This window comes from Lichenostomus cassidix, unplaced genomic scaffold, assembly GCF_008360975.1.
Source record: "Lichenostomus cassidix isolate B80296 unplaced genomic scaffold, HeHo_3.0 HiC_scaffold_33, whole genome shotgun sequence".
Taxonomy (NCBI): Eukaryota; Metazoa; Chordata; class Aves; order Passeriformes; family Meliphagidae; genus Lichenostomus; species Lichenostomus cassidix.
This window is the reverse complement of record NW_028147632.1, coordinates 1,697,331-1,713,236: the sequence shown is the minus strand read 5'-3', so window position 1 is coordinate 1,713,236 and position 15,906 is coordinate 1,697,331. Positions and strand designations below refer to the sequence as shown.

The following is a 15,906-nucleotide window of genomic DNA, read 5'->3' as shown; positions in this document are numbered from 1 at the left end:
GGAGTCTCAGCGCCTTTTTTGGGGTTCGCTGTGTGCCGTGTCGGGGTTCAGCTGCCTCCCAAGGCCCCCCAGAGCGGGGTGACACTTGGGGACACACAAGGTCCCCATTCCCGATCCATCCCGCGGTCAGTTCTGCCCCCCAATCACAGCGCCACCGCGGGGTCCCCCCAAGTCCCTCCCCAGTGCCCCTCAAGAAACGCGACCGGAGCCAACTGGGAAGCTTTATTGGGAGCACTGGGAGCAGCCGGGCGGGGTCAGAGTGACAGCAGGGCTGGGGGGACACACGATCCCCCAAAATCAGCGCGGGGACAGAGCGGGGGGTCCCGGCCGGGCCCGAGGCCACGGGGAGGGGCTGCGGCCGGCGGCGGCTCAGGAGCTCTGTGGGCAGAGAAAAGGGGGTGACACCGGGCTGGGGGGCCCCGGGGGGAGCACAGCCGCTCCGGGGCAGGGGGGACACGACCCCCGGGACCCCCCTCACCTTCTTGCGCAGGTAGAAGCCGAGCCCCAGCGCCAGGAAGACGAAGCCCAACACGAAGCCCCCGATCCCCGTCAGCATCTTGCTGCGGGCAGCGTCAGGCGGCATCTCTGGGGGGTCAGCAGGGCTCAGGACCCCCAAAAACCTCTCAGCGACACCCCAAGCCCCTCCAAGCACCCTCCCAGTCGCCTCCAGCCCACCCAGGAGCCCCTGAAACCTCCTCCCGATCCATTCCCAGCCTCCCCAGGACACACCAAAGCCCCTCCCGTCCCTCTCAGCACCCCACAACCCCTCCCAGTTGCCCCTCACCGCCCCAGGACCCCCAAACCCTCTCCCAGTCCCTTCCCAGCCCCACCAGAACTCAACAAGGTCCCTCCCAGTCTCTTCCCAGCACAACCAACCTCATTCCAACCTTTGCTTTTCCATCCCCAATCTCTTTCCAGCCCCTCCAGCCTCACTCCAACTCCCTCCCAGTTCCCCCCAGCACCCCCAAACTCCTCCCAGTTCCCCCCAGCACTCCCAAACTCCCTCCCAGTGCTCACCAGCACCCCCAGAACCTCATCCCACCCTCCCCAACACCCTTCCAACCCCTTCCCAGCCCTCCCACACCCCCAAGCCCCTCTCCCAGTATAAACCAGCCTCTCTCCACCTCCCTCCCAGTTCCCCCCAGCACAGCCCAATCCCCCTGCCAGCCCCCCCAGTGCCTCCCCCGCTCCCCCCGGCGCTGTGGGCTCTGGCCGTACCCCAGTGCCGCCTCAGGGGCTGCTCCAGGCTGACGTGCTTCACCTGGCAGGTGTAGGTGACCCCGCGCCGGGGGGGCGTTTCCAGCAGCACCAGCAGCTGGTAGGTCCAGTCCCCGTTGGGGAGCAGGTCGGTGGTCATCACTTGCTCCGAGAGCTCCTGCTGGCCCTGGAACCACCTCACCTGCACCTGCGCAGGGTAGAAATCCATCACGGAGCACAGCAGGCGGCCGGGCTCGGGCTGGGAGCTCGAGGGCACCAGCGAGATGGACACGCTGGGGGGCACTGGGAGAGAGAGGGGAGACACTGGGATCAGCTGGGGGGTGCTGGGAGAGAGCTGGGAGGGGTGGTGTGGCATTGGGAGGGATTGTTTATGGACTGGGAGGGACTGGGAAAGGAGTGGGATGGAATGGGAATGTAGTGGGGAGGACTTGGTGTCGAGTGGTAGGGACTTGGGGGGCACTAGGAGAGAGAGTGGAGGTGTGGGAATGGACTGGGAATGGAATGGGGTTGGGATTTTAGGGACTGGAATACACTGTGGTGGCACTGGAAGTGACTCGCAGGGATTAGAGGGACTGGGAGAGAGGGGAGTAGGTTGGAGGGCACTGGGAGGGCACTGAGGGTGATGGTGGAGGACTGGGAATGGACTAGGAATGGGATTGGAGGGACTGGGTGGCACTGGGAGGGACTGGGAAGGGACTGGGCCAGAGGGGAGTTGTGGTGGTTTTGATTGGCCCAGAACATCAGTGAACTATTTTTTGACATCTAGGAGAAATTTGGACCCCTCAGAACCTGTTGTGCTAGGCCTGGGGAGGTGTCTAAGGGGTTGGGAGTGGCACAAAGATGGCTCCTGTGTGTCCTGAGTGAAAGCTCTGGAAGTTTTTACATCAAATCCAGCAGTCAATCTCTGATGGTTCTGAAGGTGATGGACATACTGCTGGCCAGGTTTGGGCCAATTAGAGGTGCTAGTTCTGCCTCTGTGAATACATATTTAAGAAAAAATCAAAACAAAAGTAGGAACACACTGCTTTTAATTTGAGGAGGAAAGGGTAAAAACATATGAAGGGAGAACAACATGGAGACACCAAGGTGAGTGGAGAAGGTGGGGAGGAGGTGCTCCAGTCGCCGCAGCTGAAAACCCTCTGCTAGCCGTGCTGAAGGCCGTGGGGGGAGCAGGAGGTTCTCCTGCAGCCCATGGAGTCCACAGGGGTGCAGAAATCCACCCACAGCCCACGCCAGAGGAGCAGGTGGATGCCTGGAGGAAGCTGTGATCCAGAGAGAGTCTCATCTAAACAGTTAAAACTGCAAAAGGCCTTGCAAGGGAGAGAAAGGCCTTGCTCCTGGCATGGAAGCAGCCTGGCCTCGGCCCGGCAGAGTCTGCACCTTATGGACAAGAGGACTCACGTTGCAGCAGAATTCGGGCGCGATGTTGCTCGTGAGATCAGAGCCATGCCAAAGAAGTTTCCAGAGGACTGTCTCTCGTGGGAGGGACCCCGTGGCTAAGCAGAAGACCCTTCTCCCTGATGGACTGAGCAGAGAACAAACCCCTCACCCTGCCGCCTGCCCGTGCTGTGGGTTTGGGAAGAGGGAAGGGGGCTGAAGAGGGAGGTGGTGAGTGAACAAATGGTGTACGAAAAGCTTATTTTTACCTCTCATATATCCCCCGACTCTGTTAAGTAATTAAATCATTTTCCAACTTTAAGTTTAAAGCCTGTCTGCCCTTTCTTCCGTGGGTCCTCCTACCAGTGCCCTATCTCCCTCAACTCATGAATTTGGTGTGTGTTTTTACAGTTTTGTTCTTTCCCCTCCTCTGGCACGTGTGCAGCAGGAGAGAGCAGGGGTGCTGGCGTTTAGTCAGGGTCAAACCCCAACAGCAGCACAAATTGGTTCATCTGCAAAGAGCAACAGCAAGTGGGAAAATGTTGGGAAAACTTCACTAAAAAAATTGGGGGGAGTCATCTGTCTCCTCACTCCAACATGTGCTAGCATTGTGGATGATCTATAGAGTGTAATTAACCACTGGGGATTTTTGCTACTGCAAGTTCAGGGAAACCAGTCGGAGATCCAAAGATTGGGTGATTAAATTACACAAAACTGCTCAATAAGGTCAGGAGGAAGCACACCAAAAATGTTTAAAAAAACATGAACGGCCACCAGAACAAATCTTACACAATGGAGCAGCGCATGGGAATCCTAAGAATTCCTATCAGGTCCCAGAACCCACTGTGAATTTGAATTGTTACTAATTGATACAGACTGCTGCTCAGCCAAGCTCCTGCTCCATTCCTGAACTTCCACAAGCAGAACAAACACTTCCCAGAGCCACGAATACCGAATGTCACACAAACTAGGGGTGCATGTTAAGGGACACAGACAGTGGGCGGATCGGGAAGTCTGTACCTTCCAAGTACCTCAGCCAGACGGCAAAGGGACAGGGAGATGCAGCCGGGAAACGAGCATGAAAAGGAGGCTGCGTTTTACAGACCAATGGCAAATGCCCCAAGGCCTCTCCCTCTGTGCATCCATAAAGTCACTTTTACACGACTCTCCTGTCTCCTGCGGGCATTCTCCAATCCGAGCTCGCGGCGCTGATGACTCTCCAGTTCCCAGGCAGACCCGCAGCGCCCAGCGCTCCCCACCCCAACCCCACCTGCGCCCCCCCCTCACCCCCAGCGCTTCCCGCCAGCCCAATTTGGGGAGGGGGCGCGTGGGGGGCGCCCAGGCCTGGCCCGGAGCCCAGCGCTGCCCCAGCCCGACCTGCCCCGGCTCCATCCCAGCTCCTCCCGCGGGATGCGACGGCGTGGGGAAAAGGGGGGGAAAGGGTGGGCGCTGGGCTTGGGGGGAGGAGGAGAAGGGATGGAGGAGGAGGAGGAGGGATGAGGAAGGAGCGGCAGAAAGGCCGGAGATCCGAGCGGGAGGAGGCGGGAGGAGGAAGGAGGAGGAGCCGCGGGAGGAGGAAGGAGGAGAGAGGAAGAGGAGGAGCAGGAAGAGGTTGGAAAGAGGAAGAGGAGGAGCAGCAGAAGCCGCGCGCAGCTCTTTGTCTGTCGCGGCCCCGGGAGCATCGGCGCCCCGCATGGCGCAGGTGAGGGGGAGGAGGAAGTCGCCCCAAATGTCTCGGGGGTCCCCGAGCGGCGTTTTTTCTGGGCGGGTGTTTGGAGCTCGCAGCTTGCGGGATTGAGCCCGAAATCTCGTGGAGGGTCGCTGGGAGGGTTTGATTGTGCGGGGGGAACGTTTGGATGTGGCGGAAGGGCAAAGCTGAGGCGGCAGTGGGGCTTTGGGGGATATTTTGGGGGCTGCAGGTGGGCACGGCCCGGTGTCGGGGTGGGAGGGGGACATGGGGCATGGGGTCCGGCCGGGAGAGCGGTGGAGGGGAAGGGCGGGAGCCCCGGAGTGGGGTGAGCGGAGAGGGGCGATGGCGGAGCTGGGGGAGCCCCGGCAGGCTGGAGAGGGGGGAGCGTGGCTAAGGGGGAAGCCTGGGATCCCTGGAAGCGCGGAGCAGAGAATGAGGGGAGAAGGGACCCCTGGGACCCCCAAAGCCCCCGGATCATCCCTAAGCGGGACCCTGGAAAATAGGGAAGCCCGGGAGGCACGGGAGCCCCATGAGTGCAGGGAAGGGAGAGCCTGAGGAGGCCAAAGTGCAAAGAGCAGAGAGAGGGAAATGCTGTGAGGGTTTTGAGGTGAATGGTGGTGGTTTGGGGTTTTTATGGCCACAAACCCCTGGGAGAGTTGTGGAGCTGGGCAGGAGGAACCCCCAGGGCAAGGCGCTGAGCCCTTGTTTTTCCCCCAAAGCAGGATTTGTCATTGCCAAGGCGTGGCCGGATGGAGGAGGAGGAAAAGGCCCGGAGATGCAGCCGGAGCTCGGAGCTGGGGGAGAAGCCTGAGGGCAGAGAGAAGCCCCACAAGTGTGGGGAATGTGGGAAAAGCTTCAGGCAGAGATCTGATCTTATCCGGCACCAGATGATCCACACTGGGGAAAAGCCCTATGAGTGTGGGAAGTGTGGGAAGAGCTTCACCCAGATGTCTAACCTGATGCGGCACCAGGTGATCCACACTGGGGAAAAGCCTTACGATTGCGTGGAATGTGGGAAGAGCTTCAGCCAGAGCTCCACCCTGATGCAGCACCAGAGGATCCACACTGGGGAAAAGCCCTATGATTGCGTGGAATGTGGGAAGAGCTTCAGCCAGAGCTCCAGCCTGATGCAGCACAAGAAGATCCACACGGGGGAGAGGCCCTATGAGTGTGGGACGTGTGGGAAGAGGTTCCAGACCAGCTCCAGTCTCCTCGTCCATGAGCGCATTCACACCCAGGAGAGGCCCTTCCGCTGCCCTGACTGTGGGAAGGGCTTCATGCTCAACTCCACCCTCATCAGGCACCGACGCATCCACACTGGGGAAAAGCCGTATGAGTGTCCCGAGTGTGGGAAGAGCTTTGCATGGAAAACTGATCTCATTGTGCACAGCAGGATTCACACAGGAGAAAAACCTTATCAGTGCATGGAATGTGGGAAGAGCTTCAGCCGCCGCTCCCACCTGATGCAGCACAAGAAGATCCACACCGGGGAGAGGCCCTATGAGTGTGGGAAGTGTGGTAAGAGATTTCAGACCAGCTCCCATCTCCTCCTCCATGAGCGCATTCACACCCAGGAGAGGCCCTTCCGCTGCCCTGACTGTGGGAAGGGCTTCAAGCAAAACTCCCACCTCATCACCCACCGGCGCATCCACACTGGGGAAAAGCCCTACGAGTGTGGGAAGTGTGGGAAGAGCTTCAGGGAGATGTCCACCCTGATGCGGCACCAGGTGATCCACACTGGGGAAAAGTCCTACGAGTGTCCCGAGTGTGGGAAGAGCTTCTCAGACATGTCTAACTTTACTCAGCACCAACAGAGGCACCAGTGAGAGAAGCCCTGCGATTGTCCCGAGTGCAGGAAGAGCTTCATTGCTGCTCCAACTCCATGCCCAGTGGGAAGATCTGCATTGGTTGATCCCCAGTGACCCCAGCTGTGCAGAGCCCTGGTGATCCGTGCTGCTGGTGATCCATGTGGCAAAGACACCTGACTGGTGGCTCCACACCCTCCTGGCTCCCTGTGGGCACCTGGATGAAGGCAGGGCCAGGAATGTCCATGGGAATTCCTGGGGACATCAGAAATTCCCTGGGGAGAGCGGATTTGTTGAGTTTCCACCCCAGAAAATCTCACCTTTTGTGTTCAGTTATATCATCTCTTGGCATGAGGCAACACTGGATGGCCTTGGAGGTATTTTCCTTAGTCTCAGTGATTCCATGATTGTGATTTTCTCTCACCCAAGGGCATCTTTCACAGCCAAATGGTTCTGAATTGGGGCAAAGACCAAGATTTTGGGGTGGAAACGTCCAAAAATGTTCTTCCGTTCTACCCAACCACATGGATCCTCAGCGGGCACAGACATGTAAATCCTTTTCTTTCAGGTTTGGTCTTGTTTTCATTTCAATCCTTCAAAACACCTGAATTTGGGGTAAAAATGAAGATATTGAGGTGAGACATGGGTGGGACATTGGGGTCACAGCTGTTATGATCCAAACATTAAGGTTCTTTGGAAATACCTCTGCCCGAATTAAGGTGCAAACGAGACCACATGCCAGTCAGTAGTGTAGGTTTTATTTGATAGTAAATATGAGAGAAAGTGGGAAGAAAAGAGAGGAGAAGAGAAGTAGGAAAAGAGGTGAGGGGGACAGAAAGAGGGAGAAAGAAAACATCACCATCCGTGGATCCCAACGATGTCACATTGATCTTCTCCAGCTGCTCTTCTCAGTGGTGGTTTTCCCCCCAAAAAGCACAGAGTGCCAAGGGTTAATATACACTCAGGCCAGGTGACAATGTCCAGCATGTCCCCCCGGGGCAGGGGACAGTCTCTAGCAGCAGACTCTGCTTGCATCACCTGCACTGCTGTGGTGCAAGGCCTGGCATTTGGGGGTCTGTGATGGATTGTGACTCCCCTCAGCTCCTCTCACGTCAAAGTCCCGATTTGATGTCGAACTGCTCCAGCAGCGTGCGGTGGAGATTTTTGGGGGTTCTGTGCCGTTTTGGGGGATTTTTGTGTCCTTCTTGGGGTTTCTGGGTCATTTTTGGGGGGGTTCTGGGTCACCTTTTGGGGTTTCTGTCTCACTTTTGGGCGTTTGTCATGTCATTTTTGGGGTTTTTTGTATCATTTGGGGGGTTTCTGTGTCATTTTTAGGGTCTCAAGTGTCACTTTTGGGGATTTCTGTGACGATTTTGGGCTTTCTTTGTCATTTTTTGGGGTTCTGTGTCACTTTTTGGGATTTCTCTTCCATTTTTGGGGTTTTCTCTGCCGTTTTTGGGGTCTCACTGTCCCATTGGAGGTTTCCCATCATCACTTTTTGAGTCTCCATGTCACTTTTTGGGGTTTCTGTGTCACTTTTTTGGGTTTTTTTCTGCAATTTTTGGGGTTTCAGTGTCGTTTTTTGGGGTTTCTGTGTCACTTTTTGGTGGGGTTGGGGGTTCCACAGCTGGGCAGTTTGTGTAAACCTGGCTTCTGCTGATGCCTGATGGGTTTTTGTCCTTTTTCGTTGTACTTTTATACTCTTTTTATATCCTTTTTACCCTTTCCCATTCCTGTACCTTTTACTCTCTGTATCTCAGCCCCACATGTTTATAACCCTTGTTCTCTAGCCTTGTTCAGAATTCTTTGGAGAAGACGAAACAATCTCCACAATTTCAATAGCATGAGGCACCAACCTTGAGAGAGCTTTATCACTGGGACATGTTTATGTACACTAATTTGTAACTTTCTTAGGGGGTAGGTAATTTGAATAAGGGGGCAATTATTTTATTTGTTAGGTTTCTTATTGGGGAATTTTAGATAGGTATGTTAATCAATGAAGTCCATAAATTGTAAATGTGTGATATTGTCGCTCTCTTTTCGTCGTGGTGCACCTGGGATCCTATTAAACCAAGGGAATACCCTTTTCCTACACTGCGGGGTCTGTGCTCAATCTTTCCCAGCATTTTAGGCATCACAGTGAGCTGTGCTCTGCCCCCACCCCAAACTCAGCCAGGGATGATTCTCAGAGCAGCTGGTGGCTTTGGATTTGTGTGTGCATTCCTTTCCCTCAGCCTGAGATGAGTGAACAATAGGTTTCCCTTTATGGAATCTCAGCAGTTTGACTCTCAGTCCAAAGTCCCAGTCAGGTATCTTCAGGGAGGATTTTTGATTGTAGCTTCTTTGTACACTTTTTGTTATAATGAGCAAAACTTTGTATCGATGTTTGAGGTGTGAAATATTTCAGTGTCTGATAACAGCCATGGTGGGACATTGGGGACACAGACAGGGTGGGACACTGGGGACACAGCCAGGGTGGGACACTGGGGACACAGCCAGGGTGGGACACTGGGGACACAGCCAGGGAGGGGAAAGGCAGGCAGAGCTGTCCCCTGTCCAAAACTGCACCCCAAAAATCCCCAAATTCAGGGATTTCTCCCAGAAAAAAGCTGTCAGGAGCTTCCTGAATGGAGGGAAAGGGGCGATGGGACATTTAAAAGAGTTGAATTGGGTTTGACACCCCTGGAATTGGGTTTGGTCCTCCTGGAACTGGATTGGATTGACTGGGAATTGGGTTGGATTGACCTGGAATTGGGTTTGATCCACCTGGAACTGGATTTGGTTTACCTGGAATGGGGTTGACTCGACCTGGAATTGGGTTTGACCCCCCTGGAATTTGTTTTGACTCACCTGGAGTTGGGTTTGATCAATCTGGAATTCAGTTGGATTTACCTGGAATTGGGTTGGATTTACCTGAAATTCAGTTTTATCCACCTGAAAAAGAGATGGATTTTCCTGGGATTTGGTTGACTGGACCTAGAATTGGGTTAGATCCACCTGGAATTGGGTTTGACCCACCTGGAGTTGGATTTGATCCACCTGGAATTGGGTTTTATCTACCTGGAATTGGATTGAATGCCCCTGGAATTTGCTTTAATCTACCTGTAATTGGGTTGGACCAACCTTGAGCTGGATTTGACTCACCTGGAATTGGGTTGAATCCACCTGGAATTGGGTTTGAATGGTGTTGGTGCTGCAGTAGAGGCTGGAATTGCCCCAGGATCCTCCTGGAATCGAGTCAGACACACCTGGAATTGGGCTGAATTCCCCTGGAAATGGAGTTTTGGTTATATTCTGTCTGGATGATGGTGTGGGGCAATGGGAATGGGGAATTGTGGGGGGCGAGAGCATAAAAATTCCGGGAAAATGGGGATTTCCACCCAAAATCCTGGGAACAGGAGGGTTGGGCAATGCCAGAGCCCCAAAATCCTGGGAAAAAGAGGAATTTGAGCATCCTGAGCCTTTCAAAATCCTGGAAAAAGAGGAAGTGGGAACTCCCAGAGCCCTAAATCCTCAGTACAGGGGGGTTTGCAATTCCCAGAGCCCCAAAATTCCCGGAACAGCAGGGTTTGGGAAATCCTAGAGGCCCAAAATCCTGGAAAAAGAGGAATTTCAGCACGAGACCTTAAAAATCCTGGAAAAAGAGCAAATGGGAATTCCCAGTTCCCTAAATCCTCAGTACAGGGGGGTTTGGAAACTGCCAGCCCCCAAAAATATTGGGAACAGATGGGTTTGGGAAATCCAAGAGCCCCAAAATGCTGGAAAAAGAGGATATGGGAACACCCAGTTCCCCAAATCCTGTGTACAGGGGGGTTGTGAAATGCCCAGCCCCAAAACTCCTGGGTATAGGGGGGTTTGGGAACTCCTAGAGCCCCAAAATCTCGGGTACAGGGGGGTTTGGGAACTGTCAGAACCCCAAAACCGTGGGAAAAGAGGAGTTTGGCCACTCCTGACCCCGAAAATTGAAAAAAAATGGGGAAAACCCTGAAAAAACAGGAAGTTTGGCCAACGCCCTTCCCAGAAAAATCCCCCAAAAGCGGGTTGGACCTTCTGAATCTCCCCGATCCCCTTTTGCCATGGATCCAGGACACCCCAAATCCCAACGCCGCGGCTCCAGGACCCCCCAAAGCCCACCTTGGAGCCCCCAAAGGCCAGGCAGGGTCAGCGCCAGCAGCAGCAGCAGGCAGGGGCAGCTCCGTGCTCCATCCATGGCGCCTCGGGATGTGGCGACACTGGGAAGGGTCGCTGGTGGTCCCAGTGCAGCGGCGGCGAAGTGGGGGGAGTGGGAGTGGGGGCGCAGCGCCCCAAAAGCGGCGGAGCCAATGGGAGGGCGTGTGTGTTGTGTCGTCACCGGTTGCCGGGTAGAGCCTGTGCAAAACGGGCCCCAAACCGGCCCGGCCAATCGGAGCGCGTCCAAAACAACTGCGGCCAATGGCAGCGCGCCCAAAACCACGCCCAGGCAATGGGAGCGCGTCCCAAAACGGCGCCCGGCCAATCAGAGCGCGCGGGGCGGATGATCCCGCCCTGCTCCGGACTGGAGCTCCCAGTGCAGCGGCTGCTGCGGGGCTGGCGGCAGCTGCCCGGCGCTGGCCATGGGGCGAGTGGCGGCAGCTGGGGCCCTACTGGTGGCACTGGTGGTGCTGGGAGCCACCCCGGCTGCGGGCGCGGAGCTGTCGGGTGAGCGGGGGGAGCAGGGAATGCGATGGGAAAGGGGGAAAAGGGGAAAGAAAGGGGTTTGGGAGCCCAAAGTGGAGGGGGAGGAGGAGGGGAAGCCGAAAGGGAGAGCGGGAGGGGCTGAGGGTTGGGGGAAGGTGAGGAAGGGGTGGGAGAGGGTGGGGAAGTGGGGAAAAGGGGAGGCTGGGAGCCCAAAACTGAGCGGGAGGGGATGGGGATGGAGAAATTGTGGGTAAAAGGGTGGAAAATGGGCAAAAAGAGGGAATGGGACCCCAAAATTGAAGTAGGGAGTGGCTGAAAATGGCGGGGAGTGAGGATGTGAAAGGGGAAATAGGGAGAAGGGTGGGAAAGAGGAAGTGGGAGCGCGGGCAGGAGGGTCCCATGGCGGCCGTGGGGCACAGGGGGTGCGGAGTGGGGATCCGGGGTGACCCCCGGAGCTCTGGGATCGATGGGGGTGCTGGGGGAACCCCCTGACCTGTGCCTTGCACACACAGGGGTCTGCCAGTTTATGGCATACTGCGAGTGTCACTTCATTAACAGCACGGAGAAGGTGAGGTTCCTGGAGAGGAAAATATACAACCGGGTGGAGTACCTGAGGTTCGACAGCGATGTGGGGAAATACGTGGGGTTCACCCCGGATGGGGAGAAACTGGCCAAGTACTGGAACAGTGACCAGGCATGGATGGAGAACAGGCAGGTTGTGGTGGACACGATCTGCCCGCAGAACTACAAGGTGTTCACCCCGTTCAGCGTAGAGCGCAGGGGTGAGCGTGGGGCAGAGGTGTCCCCTCAGGGTCTGCCCTGCCAATGACCCTGCAGCCCCTCAAACCCTCCCTGGGGATCACCCGGAGCCCTCAGCCCTCCTTGGGCCAAACCAGGGGCTTCTTGTCCTTCTCAGTCACTTCTGTAGCTCTCCCAGTCCATCCCAGTCCCCCCTCAGCGCGTCCATTTCAGCCAAGCGTGAAGATGACGCTCCTCAGATAATCATTTCGCACGTCTCTGACGACTCATCAGGCAGACAAGCTGCACCGAGTTCCCCGCGCTGGGCTTAACCTCACAATGCCGTGGAATTCATTCCCAGTTCCTCCCAGTGCCACCACAGTCACTCCCAATGTCTCTAATGCAATCCCAGTCCATTCCCAGTGCACTCCCAGACCTCCACCCTCCATGAAGTGCCCTCCCAGTGCTCCCCAATCCACACACTTCTCTTCCAGTCATTTTCCAGTCCCAATGCCACCACAGTCACTCCCAGTCCCTCTAAACCCAATTACAGTTCAATCCCAGTCTGTTCTCATTCCCCTACGAGACCTCCATTCTCTCTCCCATTGCCCTCACAGTGCTCCCCCATCCACTCCCCGCTTTTCCAGTGCAATCCCAGCCCCACCCAGTGCCACCACGCTCCATCCCAGTCCCTCTAAACCCATCCCCAGTCCATGCCCAGTCCACTCCCAGACCTCCACCCTCTCTCCCAGTGCCTTCCCAGTGCTCCCCAATCCACTCCCCTCTCTCCTAGTGCCCCCCCATTCCCTCCCACTCCTTTCCCAGTCCCTCCCAGTACCACACCACCCCTCCCAGCTCTCTGCCAGCGCCCCCCCAGCTGATCCCAGTGTCTCCCCTCTCTCTCCCAGTGCCCCCCAGCGTGTCCATCTCGCTGGTGCCCTCGAGCTCCCAGCCCGAGCCCGGCCGCCTGCTGTGCTCCGTGATGGATTTCTACCCTGCGCAGGTGCAGGTGAGGTGGTTCCAGGGCCAGCAGGAGCTCTCGGAGCAAGTGATGACCACCGACCTGCTCCCCAACGGGGACTGGACCTACCAGCTGCTGGTGCTGCTGGAAACGCCCCCCCGGCGCGGGGTCACCTACACCTGCCAGGTGGAGCACGTCAGCCTGGAGCAGCCCCTGAGGCGGCACTGGGGTACGGCCAGAGCCCACAGCGCCGGGGGGAGCGGGGGAGGCACTGGGGGGGCTGGCAGGGGGATTGGGCTGTGCTGGGGGGAACTGGGAGGGAGTTTGGGGCTGCTGGGGGGAACTGGGAGGGAGCTGGAGTGAGGCTGGAGGGGCTGGAAGGAGATTGGGGATGGAAAACCAAAGGTTGGAATGAGGTTGGTTGTGCTGGGAAGAGACTGGGAGGGACCTTGGTGAGTCCTGGTGGGGCTGGGAAGGGACTGGGAGAGGGTTTGGGGGTCCTGGGGCGGTGGGGGGCAACTGGGAGGGGTTGTGGGGTGCTGAGAGGGACGGGAGGGGCTTTGGTGTGTCCTGGGGAGGCTGGGAATGGATCGGGAGGAGGTTTCAGGGGCTCCTGGGTGGGCTGGGGGCGACTGGGAGGGTGCTTGGAGGGGCTTGGGGTGTCGCTGAGAGGTTTCTGGGGGTCCTGAGCCCTGCTGACCCCCCAGAGATGCCGCCGGACGCTGCCCGCAGCAAGATGCTGACGGGGATCGGGGGCTTCGTGTTGGGCTTCGTCTTCCTGGCGCTGGGGCTCGGCTTCTACCTGCGCAAGAAGGTGAGGGGGGGTCCCGGGGGTCGTGTCCCCCCTGCCCCGGAGCGGCTGTGCTCCCCCCGGGGCCCCCCAGCCCAGTGTCACCCCCTTTTCTCTGCCCACAGAGCTCCTGAGCCGCCGCCGGCCGCAGCCCCTCCCCGTGGCCTCGGGCCCGGCCGGGACCCCCCGCTCTGTCCCCGCGCTGATTTTGGGGGGTCGTGTGTCCCCCCAGCCCTGCTGTCACTCTGACCCCGCCCGGCTGCTCCCAGTGCTCCCAATAAAGCTTCCCAGTTGGCTCCGGTCGCGTTTCTTGGGGGGCACTGGGGAGGGACTTGGGGGGACCCCGCGGTGGGGCTGTGATTGGGGGGCAGACCTGACCCCGGGATGGATCGGGAATGGGGACCCCCGTGTGTCCCCAAGTGTCACCCCGCTCTGGGGGCCTTGGGAGGCAGCTGAACCCCGACACGGCACACAGCGAACCCCAAAAAAGGCGCTGAGACCCCCTGAGCCCCCCAGAACCTCCAAACCCCATAGAAAAACAGGCCCGAAAAATAGCCCCGCGAAAATGAGCCAATGGGAGAAGGCGCTGAGCGATTCTGATCCAATCCGAGCTCGCGGCGCTGATGACTCTCCAGTTCCCAGGCAGACCCGCAGCGCCCAGCGCTCCCCACCCCAACCCCACCTGCGCTCCCCCTCGCCCCCAGCGCTTCCCGCCAGCCCAATTTGGGGAGGGGGCGCGTGGGGGGCGCCCAGGCCTGGCCCGGAGCCCAGCGCTGCCCCAGCCCGACCTGCCCCGGCTCCATCCCGGCTCCTCCCGCGGCATGCGACGGCGTGGGGAAAAGGGGGGGAAAGGGTGGGCGCTGGGCTTGGGGGAGGAGGAGAAGGGATGGAGGAGGAGGAGGAGGGATGAGGAAGGAGCGGGAGAAAGGCCGGAGATCCGAGCAGGAGGAGGAGGCGGGAGGAGGAAGGAGGAGGGGGGGGGGGGGGGAGAGGAAGAGGAGGAACAGGAAGAGGTTGGAGAGAGGAAGAGGAGGAGCAGCAGAAGCAGCGCGGAGCGCTTTGTCTGCCGCGGCCCCGGGAGCATCGGCGCCCCGCACGCCGCAGGTGAGGGGGAGGAGGAAGTCGCCCCAAATGTCTCGGGGGTCCCCGAGCGGCGTTTTGTCTGGGCGGGTGTTTGGAGCTCGCAGATTGCGGGATTGAGCCCCAAATCTCGTTCAGGGTCGCTGGGAGGGTTTGATTGTGCGGGGGGAACGTTTGGATGTGGCGGAAGGGCAAAGCTGAGGCGGCAGTGGGGCTTTGGGGGATATTTTGGGGGCTGCAGGTGGGCACGGCCCGGTGTCGGGGTGGGAGGGGGACATGGGGCATGGGGTCCGGCCGGGAGAGCGGTGGAGGGGAAGGGCGGGAGCCCCGGAGTGGGGGGAGCGGAGAGGGGCGATGGCGGAGCTGGGGGAGCCCCGGCAGGCTGGAGAGGGGGGAGCGTGGCTAAGGGGGAAGCCTGGGATCCCTGGAAGCGCGGAGCAGAGAATGAGGGGAGAAGGGACCCCTGGGACCCCCAAAGCCCCCGGATCATCCCTAAGCGGGACCCTGGAAAATAGGGAAGCCCGGGAGGCACGGGAGCTGCATGAGTGCAGGGAAGGGAGAGCCTGAGGAGGCCAAAGTGCAAAGAGCAGAGAGGGGGAAATGCTGTGAGGGTTTTGAGGTGAATGGTGGTGGTTTGGGGTTTTTATGGACACAAAAGCCTGGGAGAGTTGCAGAGCTGGAGCTGGGCAGGAGGAACCCCCAGGGCAAGGCGCTGAGCCCTTGTTTTTTCCCCAAAGCAGGATTTGTCATTGCCAAGGCGTGGCCGGATGGAGGAGGAGGAAAAGGCCCGGAGATGCAGCCGGAGCTCGGAGCTGGGGGAGAAGCCTGAGGGCAGAGAGAAGCTCCACAAGTGTGGGGAATGTGGGAAAAGCTTCAGGTGGAGATCTCAGCTGATCGTGCACCAGAGGATCCACACAGGGGAAAAGCCCTATGAGTGTGGGGAGTGTGGGATGAGCTTCAGCCGGATGTCCAACCTGGTCACACACCAGATGATCCACACAGGGGAAAAGCCCTTCGATTGTGGGAAGTGTGGGAAGAGCTTCAGCCGGATGTCCGCCCTGATGCGGCACCAGGTGACCCACACTGGGGAAAAGCCCTATGAGTGTGGGGAATGTGGGAAGAGCTTCAGCCAGATGTCACACCTGGTGCAGCACAAGAAGATCCACACCGGGGGGAGGCCCTATGAGTGTGGGAAGTGTGGGAAGAGGTTTCAGACCAGCTCCAGTCTCCTCCGCCATGAGCGCATTCACACCCAGGAGAGGCCCTTCCGCTGCCCTGACTGTGGGAAGGGCTTCAAGCAAAACTCCACCCTCATCACCCACCGGCGCATCCACACTGGGGAAAAGCCCTACGAGTGTGACGAGTGTGGGAAGAGCTTCTCAGACATGTCTAACTTGGCTCAGCACCAACGGAAGCACCATTGAGGGAAGCCCTGCGAGTGTCCCAAGTGCAGGAAGAGCTTCATTGCTGCTCCAGCTCCATCCCCAGTGGGAAGATCTGCAGTGGATGATCCCCAGTGACCCCAGCTGTGCAGAGCCCTGGTGATCCGTGCTGCTGGTGATCCGTGTGGCAAAGACACCTGGCTGGTGGC

At 58.3% G+C, this 15,906-nt stretch overlaps 4 protein-coding genes across 4 annotated transcripts in view; 3 read left to right on the top strand and 1 right to left on the bottom strand.

The window, feature by feature from the left end:
- Positions 1-207: 207 nt before the first annotated feature.
- Positions 208-1,588, bottom strand: LOC146421414 (class II histocompatibility antigen, B-L beta chain-like). The gene is made up of 3 exons (XM_085047511.1): positions 1,219-1,588; positions 479-585; positions 208-378 (listed from the first exon to the last, which is right to left on the bottom strand). Exons 1-3 carry the CDS (start codon positions 1,571-1,573, stop codon positions 370-372), a joined length of 471 nt encoding a protein of 156 aa, XP_084903637.1. The 5' UTR covers positions 1,574-1,588; the 3' UTR covers positions 208-369.
- A 3,364-nt stretch (positions 1,589-4,952) lies between these two features.
- Positions 4,953-15,906, top strand: part of LOC146421410 (uncharacterized) — a 23,169-nt gene continuing 12,215 nt past the window's right edge. Inside the window, exon 1 of the mRNA XM_085047142.1 lies at positions 4,953-6,108. Within this exon, the coding sequence (XP_084903268.1) occupies positions 5,035-6,108 (1,074 nt within the window). The 5' untranslated portion in view covers positions 4,953-5,034. The remainder of the gene's footprint in view (positions 6,109-15,906) is intronic.
- On the top strand, positions 10,610-13,531 carry LOC146421413 (class II histocompatibility antigen, B-L beta chain-like). The gene is made up of 5 exons (XM_085047545.1): positions 10,610-10,767; positions 11,259-11,528; positions 12,393-12,674; positions 13,153-13,259; positions 13,361-13,531. The coding sequence occupies exons 1-5, from the start codon at positions 10,683-10,685 to the stop codon at positions 13,367-13,369; spliced, it is 753 nt and encodes a 250-aa protein (XP_084903671.1). The 5' UTR covers positions 10,610-10,682; the 3' UTR covers positions 13,370-13,531.
- LOC146421412 (uncharacterized) lies at positions 14,893-15,878 on the top strand. Its single transcript, XM_085047499.1, has one exon. The coding sequence runs from the start codon at positions 15,083-15,085 to the stop codon at positions 15,737-15,739; it is 657 nt and encodes a 218-aa protein (XP_084903625.1). The 5' UTR covers positions 14,893-15,082; the 3' UTR covers positions 15,740-15,878.